General features: G+C 36.0%; 1 protein-coding gene across 10 annotated transcripts in view; it reads left to right on the top strand.

Moving 5' to 3' along the window:
• Nucleotides 1-17,246, top strand: part of EXOC6B (exocyst complex component 6B) — a 613,079-nt gene that overhangs the window by 343,242 nt on the left and 252,591 nt on the right. For all 10 annotated transcript variants that reach the window (XM_045054390.1, XM_045054386.1, XM_045054387.1 and 7 more), the window contains 2 exons: nt 7,618-7,752; nt 16,190-16,369. In XM_045054390.1, coding sequence (XP_044910325.1) covers nt 7,618-7,752; nt 16,190-16,369 — 315 coding nt within the window. The remainder of the gene's footprint in view (nt 1-7,617; nt 7,753-16,189; nt 16,370-17,246) is intronic.

The raw sequence follows: 17,246 nt of genomic DNA, 5'->3' as shown, positions 1-17,246 counted from the left end.
AAAAAAAAAGAGGTTAGAGTGGGAGAGAGCCAAAGCATAAGAGACTCTTAAAAACTGAGAACAAACTGAGGGTTGATGGGGGGTGGGAGGTGGGAGGGAGGGGAGGGTAAGTGATGGGCATTAAAGAGGGCATCTTTTGGGATGAGCAGTGGGTGTTGTATGGAAACCAATTTGACAATAAATTTCATATATTAAAAAAAAGAGTAGCATCTTGATGTTGAGTTATTGTTTTAAGGGCAAAGAGCATTTCTTGGCAGAGGTTAGAGCAAAGGTCTAAAGATATTTAAGTTCCTGGTTAGTTCAGGAAACAATAAGGAAGCTAGGAAGGCTAGAGTGGAGTGAGAAAGGGGAAGAGAAGCAGGAGATTAGATTACAAAAGTGCCAGGGGGTTGTGGTAGGGCCACTGTAAAGTGTTTGGTTTTTATTTTGAGTGAAGAGGGAAGTCATCATTGCAGGAATTTGATTAGTGGTACTATGTGCCATATTTCAAAGGAATCACATTGTTGTATTGGGTATCCCCAATACTGCAGGGTGTAAACAGGGAGACTGGTTAGGAAGCGAGGACAGTAATGCAGCGAGATTTGATGGCCACATGGGTGGTAGCCATGGAGGTAGTAACAGGTGACCAGATTTGGAGTTTAGAGTCAGCATGTTTTTCTGATGATTGGATCTGAAGGGAGAGAGAAAGCGAGGAAGGAGTTGAAGATAACTCCATGATGTTTTGATTTGAGCAGATAGAAGGTTGTATATACCATGCACTATGATGGCAAAAACTTTAGGTAGAGCTGGTGTTGGGGTAGAGGATATTGGGAATTTGGTTTTGGAGAAATTTAATATGTAGTGTTTATTACGTATACAGTTTGTGATATTGAATAAGCGGTTGTATATATGAGTTTGGCATTTGAAAAAGAGGTTTGACCTGGAGATGAAAAATTGGGAGAATATAGATAATGTTTGTAACCACTTGATTGGATAATATTACTAAAGGAATTTGTAAAGATGGAGAAGAGAAGATGAAGGACTGAACCCTTGGGCACTCCATTATTAAGAAGTCAGGAGAAAGAAAAACTCACAGAGGAGAGTGAGAAGGAGTCACTAGAGAATTAGAGGGAAAACAAAACAAAACAATAACAGTAACAGGAGTATGGTGTCTTGGAAGCCAAATGAAAAAAGTGTATCAAGAAGGAGGGAGTGGTCAGTTATGACAAATACTGATAATAGATCAGGGTAGATGAAAATTAAGAATTACTATGGGACTTAGCAACTTGGAGTATGTCGTTGACCTCAATAAGATCATTTTTAATAGAATGATGATAGAAGGCTTCTGATGGAGCAGGTTGAAAAGAGAATGGGTCCTGTGCAGAAGAGTTTCAAATAACGTATATAGATATTACCCCTTCGAGAAGGTGAGACTTAGCTCCCACCCCTTGCATGTATGTAGGTTGTACTTATGACTTCATGTAAAAAGTAGGGTATGGAAGGAGGGAAAACGTTACTTTACAGTGAAGGAACCTGGCAGATACTACCTCAGTCAGGTGATCAAGGTTAAAATCATCATTGATAAGTGATATTGATAGCATGTACCTTTGATAGGATGTGATGAGAAGGCACCTGTGATCTTTCTTCCAAAACCCATGACCCCAGTCTAACTGTGAAAAAAAGATTAAACAAACCCAAGCTGAAGGACATTCTACAAAATACCTGACCAGTACTTCTCAAAACTTGTAGGGTCGTCAAAAACAAGTAAAGTCTTAAGAAACTGTCACAGACCAGAAGAGGCTAAGGAGATATGACAGCTAAATGTAATGTGGTATCTTAGACGAGATCCTGAAAAAGATAAAACATTAGGGAGAAACTAGTGAAATCTGAATAAAGCGTGTTGCTCAGATAACAGTAATATACCAATGTTGGTTGCTTAGTTGTGGCATATATACCATAGTAATGGAAGATGTTAACAATAGGAAGAACTGGGTGTGGCACACTTGGGAACTTTTTGAAACTATTTTGTAAATATAAAACCATTTTAAAATAAGGTGTTGACTTGAATTACACAATTTAATGTATGAGAAGAGTGAGAATGACAAGAGTGACTTTGGAGACAGCAAGGAGAAGGCAACTCTTTCAGGGAATTTTATTAGAAAGGTAAGCCAGTGAGGTGGTAATTGGCAGGTAATTGGTAATTAATTCACTTAATTAAGTGAATTAAGCAAAAGGTTTTTTTTTTAAATGTTTATTTATTTTTGAGACAGAAAGAGAGAGCACGAGTGGGCGAAGGGCAGAGAGAGAGGGAGACACAGAATCGAAAGCAGGCTCCAGGCTCCAAGCTCTCAGCACAGACTCTGATGCGGGGCTTGAACCCACAAACTGTGAGATCATGACCTGAGCTGGAGTCGGACGCTTAACTGACTGAGCCACCCAGGCGCCCCTTGTTTTGTTTTTTAACAGGAGATGTAATAGCCTGTTATTTCTGATGAGAATGTTGCAATGGAAAGCAGAAAGTTGACGATGTAGGAGAAAGGGGGAATCTTTGGAGTAATGCCCTCGAGTAGGAGAGAGGATGTAGACTGCAATGCACAAACAGAGGGATTGGCTTTAGATGGTGTAAAGTTCATCTCTGGTAACAGATGAGACTCAGTGTATGTGGACGCAGATGGTGGTGGCTGGGCATATTTTGTGGTGGAATACTCCAAATGCTCTGTTTTCTCAGTGAAAGATAGATCTTCAGCTGAAAGTAGAGATCCAGAGCAAATGTTGGGGTTGAAGCAGAGAGAAAGTACATCTGGGGGTATGGAAAAGAGATTGGTTGGTGCTGGATAATGTGGTTATTTTGTAGCATTAAGTGCCCACTCTGGCTAATGGATAGGAATTAAAGTGAGACTAGTCAGAATGGTTGTAGATTTTTCTTAAGCCATATTTAACGGGAGATATGTTAAGTAAGTCCATATCAATAATAGCTTTCACGAATTTGGTATATATTACATTCAGTACTTTATCATTTATATAATATTTATATGTGATAATTTGTAATATATTGATTATTTCTTTGGTATGACAATGATGCTGTTATCTCAATTTTAAGATGATGAGAGATCTTAACTTTGCCTAAGGCCACACAACCAGTAAGTAGTTTGGAAATAAGATTTAAGACAAGTTTTGAAATACAAAATTTTCTTTTAAAAATAAGATTTGAAATAACGTTTAAAATAAGATTTCCTTTGTTCTGAACCTTTACTCTTGCACTACATTAATTTAAAAACATCAGTGCCATGGAGAGGAAGGAAATAAACCACCAGTTAATATTAATCTCAGAATGTCAGAGAATTAGTTACGTTTGAAAGAAAATTTTCAGATGAATCAAAACACATCTTACTTCTTTATGAAGAATGAGTTGATAGAAAGGTTTAATGTATAAATTGGATTAAGTTGTATTTATTGTAGATAATAGAAAGAATATAACTTCACTTTATTTGAGTCTCCACTCAAATGTCATTTCCTTAAGGAGCCCTTCCTCGGCCACCTATCTGAGCCCTACCATCAGCGTGCTTATTACTACTTGATATTATGCTGTATGTTTATATGAGTTTGTGGTTACTCTCATCTCCACAAGGCCAGGGGCCTTGTCTGTCGTGTGTGTAATTATGTACAGCTGTATTCTCATTCCTTGGCACAGAGGGGTTCTTAATTGATGAAGAGAAGAAAGAAAAAAGAAAGATAGGTAGGTGGGTTCCTATGGTTAAGTTAAAGAAATTAAGATTTCCTATTGGTGATACCACATTGAATATTTATATATATATTTAAGTTATATTTATAATAGTGCCCCAGGAGACCCAAATAAATGACCAATGCCTTGCATTCCACCTTTTATTTATTTATTTATTTATTTATTTATTTATTTATTTACTTTTTTAACATTTATTTATTATTGAGAGACAGAGAGAGACAGAGCATGAGCATGGGAGGGGCAGAGAGGTGGAGACACAGAACTGGAAGCAGGATCCAAGCTCTGAGCTGTCAGCAGAGAGCCCGACATGTGGCTCGAACTCCCAAACCGTGAGATTATGACCTGAGCCGAAGTCCGACGCTTAACCGACTGAGCCACCCAGGCGCCCCTCCACCTTTCTTTTTAATATCATTTAAATTGACCATGTGGCTCTATCCTGTTGTATATCTCCCATATATCACTGTTTGCCATCCCCTGTTGTTAACAGCACTGATATCGCTAATATCACTTATTTTGTAAGTAAGTCTTGTCAAATGTAAGCTTTGTACTAGATTTTGAATTTGGAACCACTAGCTCCAAGTACTTCAGTATTTTAGGTATTTGCTTTGGAGATGGTAAAAAATTGGTAGTCGAACCAGCTTTTTTTATCTTTGCTGGGTGAAATGGAGAAAAAAATCCTTGAAATCTTAGGTCGAGTTTATTTTTGCGAATGAGAACCAAGGCCGCTATTTAGTTCTTCATCTTCTTGCCAATCCAACAGTTGAGAAGCACTGGCAGTGTGGAGGGTGGGGTGACTTCTCATTTTCTTGCTTTGGGTCAGTCCTTGTGGAGCTTCAGTGTCCTGAATTCTCTGCTTTGGGAAACAGAGGATGTGAGAAGGTAACAGGTGACTTCCACAGTCTGCTCTGCGCTTTCCTCATCATTGTCTCTTCTACGGGAATGAGAGACAGAAATATTTTCTGCTTCTTAATGGTTTTTAACCTAAGTGACTCATGTCATTCATGTGTGAGAGGTGGTTGTTTGCTTTATAGTGTTTTCTTTCTTTTTTTTCCAGGCAATCCTCAGAGAACTCTGCTTTATATAAGCTATAACCAATACTTAATCTATTGCTAATACCATGTCCTTGAAACAATATTAAGGACAGTTTGGATTGCTACAGTGATATATTTATGGAAGAGAGTGGGAAGTGGGGGTTAAAAATATCAAAGGAGCTCAAACTCTGATGGAAGTTGATATCTGAAATTGCTTCATTTCATCCTTAAGTTCAGAATTACCGCTAAAGTATCTGGCTTCACATTTGTAAATGCCCTTGTAAAGATTTTGGTTAGCTGTCATTCAGAAGTAGAGATCATTTAGGCCTCGTGAACAGACAATATTCCTTTTGAAAATGACATGGTATCTAATGTAATCGTAGAGTGTTTTAATAGTCTATTCTGTGCTAGGCAATGAAACATTTCAAAAGTGACTGACAGCCAGTTGATGTAATTCATGGTGATCTTTTGTGTTGACAGATCTTTAAAAAGTCAAGGGAAATTACTACTGTACCCAGTGAAGCCGCCTCCTTTTTTTTTTTTTTTTAACTGCCAATATCCTGCAAAACAGGACAATTTTCTCTTTGACTGCCACTATTTTTTATTTCGATAACATGACATGATTCCTCCTTATTATTAGGATTTCTTTTGATAGATGGAATATGTTCCCTCTAGGTAATGCCGACTTTAAAATAGAAATTCTTCAGTTCTCCAAATTAGCTCTCTGACTTTCTAACTTATACATCAAGACAACCTTGCCGGTAGCCACCCTCCCACTCAGGAAGAAGAGTGATTTAATTTAGACAATTAAAAATTTTTAAACGATTTTAGCCTTTCTTTGAGGGAGAAACGTGTTGAAAGGAAGAGGGTGATGAGCTGCTTATTTTGGTAGGTTTTCTTTCCTAGAGCACTCTACGCTTAAAAGTCTAATGTTTTTGGTAATTTTGTAGGAGATCGTATCTGTGTCCAAGACTCAGAGTCTCCAAATTCAAACTGTAGAATGAAGGGAAGGGTGATGAATATGAACTTGTCTGATAGGCTGTGGGGAATAATACAGAGATCAAGTCCCAATGTTGCCCTAGCATTTCACTTGTTTGGAATTGCATCTCTGGGTCTCTGCCCTTTGTCTTCATGTTTCAAAAGTAGATATTTCCCTCACATTTTCCAGCTGATCCTTGGGGAATAGATCCTTGAGTACCTTTTTCCTTAGTCCAATCCATTACGAAAGCATTGTCATTATGATTTGACATGGATTCTTTGAGAATGAACTGTGCTTTAGCCCTGTGCTGGTTGCTGTTGGGGAGATAAGAGTGTACTTTCTGATTATAATCCTATTAATATTTTTGTGTCATATTCCACAGTATAATACAATGGCTTCTACTGAGGTGTAATTCAACTTTTAAACATTGTTTTGAAGTACCATTTGATTGTAAAATGTATGTTACCCCCCGCCCCCCTTCGTCTTCAGTTCTGATTTCCCTTTGTGTCATCTACCCACTCTGCCCCGGCTCACTCTCTCACTGGACTCAAAGGTACACCTAAGTTCATCCGTAACCTTATACACCCAAACTTCCCCTACCTTCCACAGCCCTGCCGCCACACACAGTCTTGTGGAAACAAAAAGTTAAACATGTAGAAAAGAGAGACAAAAAAAGATTCTATTCCATTTTCTTTTCAAATTTCTTTTAGACTGCGAAATGTCAATACTTTTCATAGTTAGAATAAGTAATAGGTACCTCTCCTTTTTTCAGTTTAAACTTATTTTTTGCAAGAGTGGAATCAAAGCATTTCGAGGTCTAGTTGGTGACAGACCCAGAAACTATTATTTTAGCCTAATGTATGGTAAATGTGCACCTCCCCCCGCCCAGGGCTGCCATCTTGTGCTTATGCTAAAAGGCAACATCAGAAGTCATTTCGATGAGTCCATAATTTGAAGGTAGAGGACTTGGATTTGAGTCCTAATTCCATTTAGGTTATGTGAGCTGGAGAAAATCATTTCATTCTGTTTCTGTTTAGTAAAATAGAAGCAATAATTATGCCCACTTAACTTACTTTTCCAGGTCGCTGGGAATACAGTGTAAGAAAATGAATTGTGAAGTAACTTTACAAACTTTAATTCTATACGGACAGTAAGAGCCATTCTTTCTCATCCTCCTCTCAAAGTTATTTATAAATGACTTTTTATCTTACCAATACTGTCGTTTTTAAGGATCTCTCCTGTTAGAAAAGGAAAATAGTATTAACAAAAGGATACTTAATCCTCAAAGTAACTATGTGAGTTAGAAATTCTTTTTGGCAGTTTACAGATAAAAAAGCAGCCATTAGAGAAGTTAAAAAACTTTCTCCAGATTATTAATTTGAAAGAAGTTAATCCACTTGTTTCCCTGACTGTAATGTCCATGTTATTTCTTCTAGAAACTAATGTAGTTTGTTAATATACTGCAGTCTATTCCAACATCTCTGTGTTCATTATGATTCATTTTGAAACTTCTTGCCATTTCAGTTATTCTTGTTCTTTCAGTGGGAGTTCATTTATTTAATTCATTTAGCAGTCATTTATTGCCAGACACTGTGCTAAACACTAGCAGTTTTTGTCCTTAGTCTAATCTCTTAAACAGAGGATATACATTTAAAATAGAATGACAAGTGCTTTTATAGTAGGGGAAATACAAGATGCTTTGGGAAGTCAAGGAAGGCTTCATAGAGGAAGTACAACCTAAGACCGTGCTCTTACAAGCCCTTTGTAGAGTATAGATGGCCGCTGCCATTATGACTTTTGTTTTTCTTCTATCAGTAGATTCCTCTTGAGTATTCGTTGTGGGCTGAATGGTCAAATGACTCTTACATGTGCTTGTTATTTTCTAGCTTGTCCAGATTATTATCAATACGACACACTTGGAGAAGTCCTGTAAGTACTTGGAAGAATTCATTACCAACATCACTAACGTGCTTCCAGAGACAGTCCACACCACCAAGCTCTATGGCACCACAACTTTTAAGGTGAGAAGGCTCTATAGTACGGGAAAACTGCCTGCGAGATACAGAGTCTGGGCCATTCTACCCAAGATGGCTTTGTTTCTCCCAGGATGCCTAGTAACATGATTCATAATATGGTTTTGAGAATAAGTATTTATAATTTCCTTAGAAAAACAAATATCAATGCTAATTTCTGGATTTTTTGACTTAAAAATGTCTACATCTCTGTCCACTAAATCTTCCTTGTATTTTGTACTTGAAAATGACTGTTTCCTCAGTTGGCCCTCGTTTTAGTCAAGAATTCTTAAGGATGGTCTAGCTAATAGTCGTTGTAACTAAAATCAACATCAATTAATTTTATTTTAATAAGCTGTCCTTGCTTCTTTGTGTTCTGTGTCCAGATTTTTTTTCACTTTTTTAGTGAGGAATTTCTGCCCCTTACTATTGTAGTTAACAATTTTATAAACATTTCACAAGGCCACAGCACTAGCTTTGATCCTGAGTTTGATCAAATGAGAAGAATGACACTCTTGTAGAGCAGAAAATAGATTGATGGAGAATTTCTGGAGAGTGAATGACTTATTAAAAAGGCCTTAAGAAATTCCTTTATATTGCCTTGTGACCTTTAAATAAATATTAAGCAGAAAAAGTAGTCTAACATCTTAAATACTACAATGGTAGACTCTGACATAAAAGCCAACCTGTTGTTTTGGGTTTTTGTTATTATTGTTATTATTTGATTATTTTAGTTTGGAATCAAATCTGTTTCATCCTTTTGAGGTTGGTATTAATTAGATACAAAGTTGTAGATTGAAATCATGATATATGTCCACTGGTGTCAACTTTTTCTTATCCTTTTATCCTCTTTCCCTATTTATTGGCACCTTCCCTTGAGAATAGATTTAAGACAAAAAAATCAAATTTGATTCATAACTGCTTATTATATTTTATGAGATGAAATTGTTAGTAAGATCTCTTTTTGTGTTATAAGAAAAGGAATGAGAAAGAACCTGAATAGCCAAAGCAATCTTGAGAAAGAAGAACAAAGCTGGAAGCATCACATGTCCTGATTTTGAATAATATTACAAAGTTTTAGTAATCAAAATAGTATGGCATTAGCATAAACACATATGCATAGATCAATGGAACAGAACAGACAGACCAGAAATAAACTCATGTATATATATGGTCAAATAATTTACAACCAAGTTGTAAACACAGGAACACACAGTGAGGAAAGAATAGTCTCTTCAATAAATGGACAGCCACATGCAAAAGAGTGAAACTGGGCCCCCATGTTTACACTGTATACAAAAATCAACTCAAACTAAGGATTTGAATGTAAGGTCTGAATTTACAAAACATCTAGAAGAAAACAATGGGTTAGCTTCTTGACACTGGTCTTAGCACTGATTTTTAAAATTTAATACCAAAGCAAAGGTGACAAAAGCAAAAATAAATAAGTGGGACTACATTAATCTAAAAGGCTTCTGAGCAGCAAAGGACAGAACACAAAGGCAAAACACAAAAACACCTGATGGATTGAGAGAAAATACTTCCACATCATTAGCTGATAAGGCATTAAATATCCAAAATATGTAAATTACTCATACACCCCAATAGCAAAACCCCAAATAATCCAATTAAAAGGGGGCAGAGGAACTGAATAGACATTTTTCTAAAGAAGATATACAAATGGCTAATATGTACATGAAAAGATTACTGTTGGTGAGATACTACCTCATGCCTGTTAATATAGCTAGCATCAAAAAGACAAGAGAGAACAAATGCCTGCAAGGAGGTAGAGAAAAGGGAACCCTTGTGTGCTGTAGTCAGGCATGTAAACCAGTATATCCGCAATGGATAAAAGTAAGGAGATTACTCAAGAAATTAAAAATAGAACTACCATGTGATTTGGCAGTCCCACTTCTGAGTATATATCCAAAGAAATAAAAATGATTATCTTGAAGAGATATCTATACCTCCTTGTTTATTGCAGCATTATTCACAACAGTCAAGCTATGCAAACAACCTAAGTGTTTATCATTGGATGAATGAATAGGTAAAGGAAATATGGTACATATATATGACAGAACATTATTCAACCAAGAAAAATGAGGAAATTCTGCCATCCATCCAACATGGATGGACCTTACGGGCATTATGCTAAATGGAATAAACCAGACAGAGAAGGACAAATGCTGCATGCTATCACTTTTGTGTGGAATCTTAAAAACAAACAAACAAACAAACAAACAAACAAGTCAAACTCACAGAAACAGAGAGGAGAAAAGTGGTTGCCAGGGCATGGGGAGGCAGGTAGAGGAAATAGAAATTGGTAAAGGGGTATAAATTTTTAGCTGTAAGATGAAAAAGATTTGAGGATCTAATGTAAAACATGGTAACTATAGTTGATAATACTGTATTGTATAATTGAAATTTTCTAAGAGAATATAGCATAAGTGTTCTCACCAAAAATGAATAAATAAATATTTAAGATAATGAATGTGTTAATAACTAAATGATGGGAATCCTTTCACAGTATATACACATATTAAATCATCATAATGAACATGTTAAATATAATTTTATTTTCTGAGGCACCTGGGTGGCTCAGTTGGTTCAGCATCTACCTTTGGTCATGATCTCATGGTTCACGAATTCAAGCCCTGTGTCAGGCTGATGCTGACAGGCAGAGCATAGAGACTTCTTCAGATTCTGTGTCTCCCTCTGTCTCTGCCCCTCCCCCGTTCATACTCTTGTCTCTGTCTCTCTAAAAAAACATTTTTTTTTTAAATTTTCAATTATACTCCAGTAAATCTGAAAAAAAAATGAGATGTTCACAAAATATTCTTTATGTATGTATGTGACCATGGGTCATTCATTTCAAATTACCTAAAAAAAAATTCTGTTATACATTATCTTATATTGGTATCATTACTTGCAAACTTTCAATAATGTTTCATTATATTATTGTTGAAACTCTTATAGCGAAGAAAAGATTTATCTGATAAAGAGGACCCAAAAATGAGTATGGTAAGAGCTTTAAGAAATTTAGAATCACCTTAGACAGTGTAATAAAAATTATGATTACTGTTAAATATTAGCATTATTAAGGAGGATGGGCAATACTTCCATCAAAAATATTTCCACTTAATTTACTGTGGAAGCCAAGACTTCTTGGGAAAGAAAATGTGGGAGGGACTGTAGTTGAATGTTCACCAGAGAAGAGGGAGTTAGGGAGTTAGAGTGTGAGGTTCATTTATACTCGTCTCTCATATGGGGAATATGTAGAATGTACTGCTATTCTTCCCTTAATCCACCTCAATTTTCTTATTTCAAGGGCTTTTCAAATTATGGTCAGAAATCCTCCCAAAGGATGGCTTGTGTAGTTTGTTGTTGTTCCAGCATTAAAATTGCTGAGGGAAAATTAAGGGCAGACAGGAAGCCATAGGAGTTGAGTAGCCAGTTAAATACTTAGTAAAGGAGAAGTTCTGGAGACCACTAAAGGTCATGTTGACAAGTGCTTATTGGAAACACTGATTGCTTAAAACACATTGAAAGTTTATTTTTACCAGGACTGTTTCAGACCAACTAACCCAGAACTCAGTATAAACACAGCAATTATAGCAGCTACATGTTGTGTATTTTCCTAAGCTACTGTTTCCAGAAAACTTTCCCTTGCAGATGGAAACCTTTATGCTGAAAAAGGGGCAAAAATAATCAGAAGGTCTTCAAGGTATTTTCCTGCAGAATTGCCCCTTGTTCCTGCCATGTGTGACATAATTAAGCTGGCATTCTTAGCTTTCCTTGTTCATAAGAATTTCCTTACTCTCTTACAAAATAGAATGAGGCTATTTATTAATTTACCCCACCACAAATATTGTTCGTGTACCTACTGTGTGACAATCTGGTATGTTCTTGGGTAGAAAGAGAAATAATACTTAATCCTTGGATTTAGAGTTTGTAATCTACAGGGAGCACAGACACTGTAACTTCTGTAAAGAACTATGTGAGAACTACCAGAATAATACAATAAATACATTGTCTCTTGTCAATTCTACAAGTTTTTTGAAGCATCTACTACATACCAGGCAATTTACGGGTATAAACATAATCAACAGGTCTCCTGACTTTATAGAGTTTATATTGTGGTGGCGATGATAATGATAAACAAACAAACAAAAATCTCATTTGATCTCAGTTGATGACAAGAACTAAGAAGAAAAATAAATGACTTGATTGAAATGAGAAATAGAATCCTTTAGATTTCTGATAGATAAATATTGCACTCAGAGGGAACAGTACAATAGTTGATATTCAAGTAGATGTGTTCAAGGAATAACAAGGAATTCAGTCTGGCAGTGATATATCTACCATTAGAGGTAGAGGTGGTAAGAAATGAGATGGTCGGGAGTTAGATGTTTTCTGGCCTTGTAGTAAATACCTTGGGTTTTATTCTGAAATGAAACGTGAGGCCATTAGAAAGTGGGAGTGGTGGTGATAATCTGACTTATATATTAATGGGTAACACTGGTTGCCATATGGAAAATAAATGTGTTGTAGGTTAGGAAGAGTGGAAGAAGAAAATTCAATTTGGAAGTCCTTGCAGTGGTCTAAGTAAGAGATAATGGTGTTTTTTTGGACAATAGTGGTAGGATGAAAGTGGTAAGAAATATTTTTAAAGGTTGAGATGGCAAGTTTTACTGCTAGACTAGGTATGGGGTTATAAGAGAGAGTGGAGTCCGGATAATTCCAAGATTTTTAAATGAAGCAAACTGTATGAATAGTGGTGGTATTCACTGAGATGGGGAACAGTGAAGAATAACAGGCCAGGGGAGAGGCAGTAGAATCAAGACTTCCATTTTTGACACATTAAGCTTCAGATATCTAGTAGTCATCTGCCTAGAGATATTAAATTGACAGGGCAAAGTCAGAGCTGGGCATAAAAATTCAGAATCCTTCTGTATAAAGATGGTATTTAATGCTGTGGGGCTGGCTTTCTTCTGGGAATTGAATATAGATAGAGAAAAGGTGAGAGGATTGGGCTTCAAAGGAAATTAATAGTTACAGGTCTAGAAGAATAGGATGAGGATACTTATCTTAGGTTTGAGACCTTCAAGGAAGACTTCCCAGAAAGGGCACAAGATGGAATGGGTCTTGGGACCAGCAGAAGGTATCCAGATGGACAAAAGATGAGGAGGGAATAAGGGACATTTTTAGGAGAGGGAACTTCATGTACAAAGATGAAAGAATAAATAAAATCAGACATGTTCAGTGTAGAGTAAGGGCAGCACTGAGATAGAGAAGTAGTTAAATGCCAACTTGTAAAGCACTTTGTTTTGTATTGATACATCATTTGGATTTTATCTTACTGAGGTCTTTGAGACACTTTAAGCAAGGATGTGTTGCACTTTGAAAATAATCGTTTTACCTTGCCTAATTAAAAGAAGGATGGATGGATTGAAAGGAGGGTGGGAGGAAGGAAGGGAAGGAGAAAAGAAAGAAGGAAGGAAGGAAAAAATAAATCACAATTGCTTGAAATTCACAATCAGAGGAAATTAAATACCTAGAATATTTTGTGTAACTGTGCTAATAAGTTTGGGGATCTATAGGAAAACATAGAATAAAAAGTGATTCAAGGTAATAACTATGAAAGAAGTGAAAAAGTTATTAAAGACTTCTTAAATTTGGGCAAGATCCATATGATTTTGTCTGTGAATTCATTTGGGTCTTCATGAAACAGATAATGAAACAGATAATTTCTGTATAATTTAAACTATTCCAGATTGGTAGAGAAAAAAGGGAAACTATCTCAATTCATTTTCACAAAGTCACCATAATATTCAAAAACCAGAGAGGGGCACCTGGGGGGCTCAGTCAGTTAAGTGTCCGACTTCAACTCAGGTCATGATCTCACAGTCCATGAGTTTGAGCCCTACGTCCGGCTCTGTGCTGACAGCTCAGAGCGTGGAGCCCGCTTCCGATTCTGTGTCTCCCTCGCTCTCTGCCCCTCCCCTGTTCATGCTCTGTCTCTCTCTGTCTCAAAAATAAATAAAAACATTAAAAAAAAAATAAAATCTTAACAAAAACAAAACCCAGAGAAACCCCAAAAATAATCTGAACAATTGAATTTCCATTTTGATGTAAAAATCATAAATAATAGACTATCAAATATCATCTAGGACATAGAAAGTAGAAATAAAAGTAACATTAAGAATCCAAGAATGATTAGTATTAGAAAATTGTTTAAAATTATCCACTTCTTTAATAGATCAGATGAGAAAAAAATACATAAGTATTTAAAAGATACTGAAAAGGTATTTTATGTAAGTCATTATCTCTTCCTGCTTACATGTCCTAGTAAACCCATCTATCAGCAATTGACAAATCCAGGGCCAGAAATTGATAGCTTGAGGAGGAGAATATCCAAATATAGTCTAACAGAATGGTACTGTCAATCAACTGGATTAAATTGACAATTGTAGAATAGTTCATCCAACAGCAGTAGAATACACATACTTCTCAAACTCATAAGAGTATTCACCAAAACAGACCATGTTCTGGCTGGTAAACACATCTTAGCAAATTTTAAAGAACAGAGATCATACAAAACTTGCTCTCAGGCCACACAGAATTCATCTATGGAAATAAGTTAATAGAAAGATAGCTTAAAAATCCCCAAATATTTGCAGATTAACCAGCAAACTTCAAAATAATACATGGGTCAAAGAAAGAGTCTCATGAGAAATTAAAAAGTAGTTCAAATGAAATGAAAATAAAATACACCTTTTCAAAATTTGTGCCATCTAAGCAGAGCCTAGAAGGAAATTTATAGTATTAATTGTATGTGTTAGAAAATAAGAAATTTCTTAAAATAAATAATCTAAGCTTCTATCTTAAGCTAGAAAAAGAACAGCAAATTAAATCCAAAGTAATCAGAAGAAGAGAATAAAAATTAGAGCAGAAATGAATGGTTTTGATGTAGAAAATCAAAAGAGAAAAATCAATGAAACCAAAGGCTGGTTCTTAGAAAGATCAATAAAATTATAAACTTTGAGCCAGGCTAACCCAGACCAAAAGAGGGAACACTCAAGTTGTTAATATCATAAATGAAAAAGGGTTAATTGCTGGAGGGATGGCAGTGGGGGGATGGGCTCAATGGGTGATGGGCCTTAAGGAGCGCATTTGTTGGAATGAGCACTGGGTGTTATATGTAAGTGATGAATCAGTAAATTCTACTCCTGAAACCAATACTACACTATATGTTAACTAACTTGAATTTAAGTTTTAAAAAAAAAAATGAAAGAGGGATTATCACTACTGATTCCATGGACATTAAAAAAATAATAGAGGAATATTATGAACAACTCTGTACCCAGAGTTTGATAACCTACTTGAAATGGATCAATTCTTTGAAAGACATAGTTTACCAAAACTCAAACAAGGAGAAATAGATCATCTGAATAACCTTATATCTATTGAAGAAATTAAATCAGTAATTAATAGCCTTCTAAAACAGGGACAGATTTGGTGTGAGCTCTAGGAATTGATGAAATCACCCAGTGAAATTGAGAGGATTAGAGACCAGAAAAGTAAAAATAAAACCAGGAGAAAACCATTCATGAAAGCCAAAGGAGAACAGAGTTCTAGAAGAGAATGTTTGACAGAGCAAGTAAGATCAGACTGAAAAATGAATATTGCATTTTGTGGGATGGAGGTCTTGGGTTACCGTGGACCAATCCATGTTGATGGATTGTTAGCATTGGAATCCTGATTGCCCTAATGCAAGTACATCCTTTTGTCCTGAAAATATTTTTCTTGGAACATTAGTCCCATATACTTCTTAGAGCCTTTTATATGCTAGTGTACATCATGAGTCTCTTAAACATGGTTTCTCAAACTTATTTGATATAGGAGCTCTTCTGCTGTTGTGTTAGCATTTTTCAGATCTGTCGTTCCTTAGAACACATTTCGAGAAACATTGGCGTATACCAATCTTTGAAGGAGCCTGATGACAAAGACACCAGAGAGGTAGGGTAGTAGCTACTGGGAATTTTTATAGCATGAAGCTGAAACGTATAATAAGCAATGGGAGGAGACTAGGAGATCTAGAGAGGTTGGTATTACAGGAAAGGAGGTTCTTGGAGTCCTAGAAGAGATGAATGGGAATAAGACCTGAGAGTGAGTATAGGTTTGAAGCAATGTAAGAAAATAAAAAAAGGACGCAGATAGTTGAGGGAAGTAAAGACAGATTCTCTATCTGGTGACGCAAAACAATAGCTTGTCTTGCAGATACAGAATAAAGAGACTCTACTATACTTTTGAAAAGGAAAAATTAATGGAGACTGATAGTCTTGATATTCCCAATTCCGTTACTTAGTGGATATGAGATGTCTCCAAGTAGAAATTCTGATTATACTGGAAGTCTGAATGAGTTTTAAAATTCCATATTTCACAGGATGCCAGACATGCAGCTGAAGAAGAAATTTATACCAATTTAAACCAGAAGATTGACCAGTTTCTACAGCTGGCTGACTATGACTGGATGACTGGAGATTTGGGCAACAAAGCTAGTGATTACCTAGTAGACCTCATTGCCTTTCTACGAAGCACTTTTGCTGTATTCACACACCTTCCTGTAAGTGACAATTGCTCTTACTTTGCTCATCATATAGAAGAAAATTTTCTTAAAATCTATCTTGGTGAAAGATGTCTGTTTCTGTTTTAACTAGCCAGGAGGCTCTTCAGGATATAAAAACTCACACTATAATTATTGCCCCTTGATGAGATTTAGAGATCTCTTCCATCATTTTCTCACTGAGTTTTGCAGTTTTTTTTATTTTGTTGAAAATGGTCCCTAATATCATGTGTATTTCTGTTCCTCCCAACTTCACCTGAAGTAATTAGTGCAAACACATAGTGAATGCTATGGTAGAAATAGAAGAAAAACTTAGGAGTTAGAATTTCAGGCATGTATCTTTAATTCTAGAATATCCACTTAATTTTTTTTTTATAACCTTAAATATCTGGTGAAATTCTCCATCTTTTAATCTAATTTATCTATCATTTCTCTATTTTCTTTAGCATATTAATTAGTAATTTTAAAGTTATTTTTTTATGTTTATTAATGGTAATATGTAGTTTATCTACATATGGGTAGAATTATTTTTGATCCTTTTGTTGGTTCTCGGTCATATGGTCCTGTCTCTTTCTGTTAATTTTTGGTTGATGTTAGACATTGCATTTATTTAAAACATGTAGAGGTGCCAGGTGAGGACATTTCCAACTAAAATCTGTTTATCCCTTTTTTTACTAAGTAGGTAGTATGAGCAGATGGGTTATGGTTTGAGCCTCCTCACCTACTCCCTTCATGCGCAGATCTGGGTCAAGCTTGGATTGTAGATGCAGCATACCTTTCGTTTGCCCCTGTTATCAGTATGTGGTTCTTTAGAGCTTTTAATGAGAGCCTGACACATCACTGTCTCTTCAGGACCAAGAGGACTATGGATATTTCC

This window comes from Felis catus, chromosome A3 (assembly GCF_018350175.1).
Source record: "Felis catus isolate Fca126 chromosome A3, F.catus_Fca126_mat1.0, whole genome shotgun sequence".
Taxonomy (NCBI): Eukaryota; Metazoa; Chordata; class Mammalia; order Carnivora; family Felidae; genus Felis; species Felis catus.
Note: the sequence above shows the minus strand (reverse complement) of the source record. Positions and strands in the feature narration are given on the sequence as shown.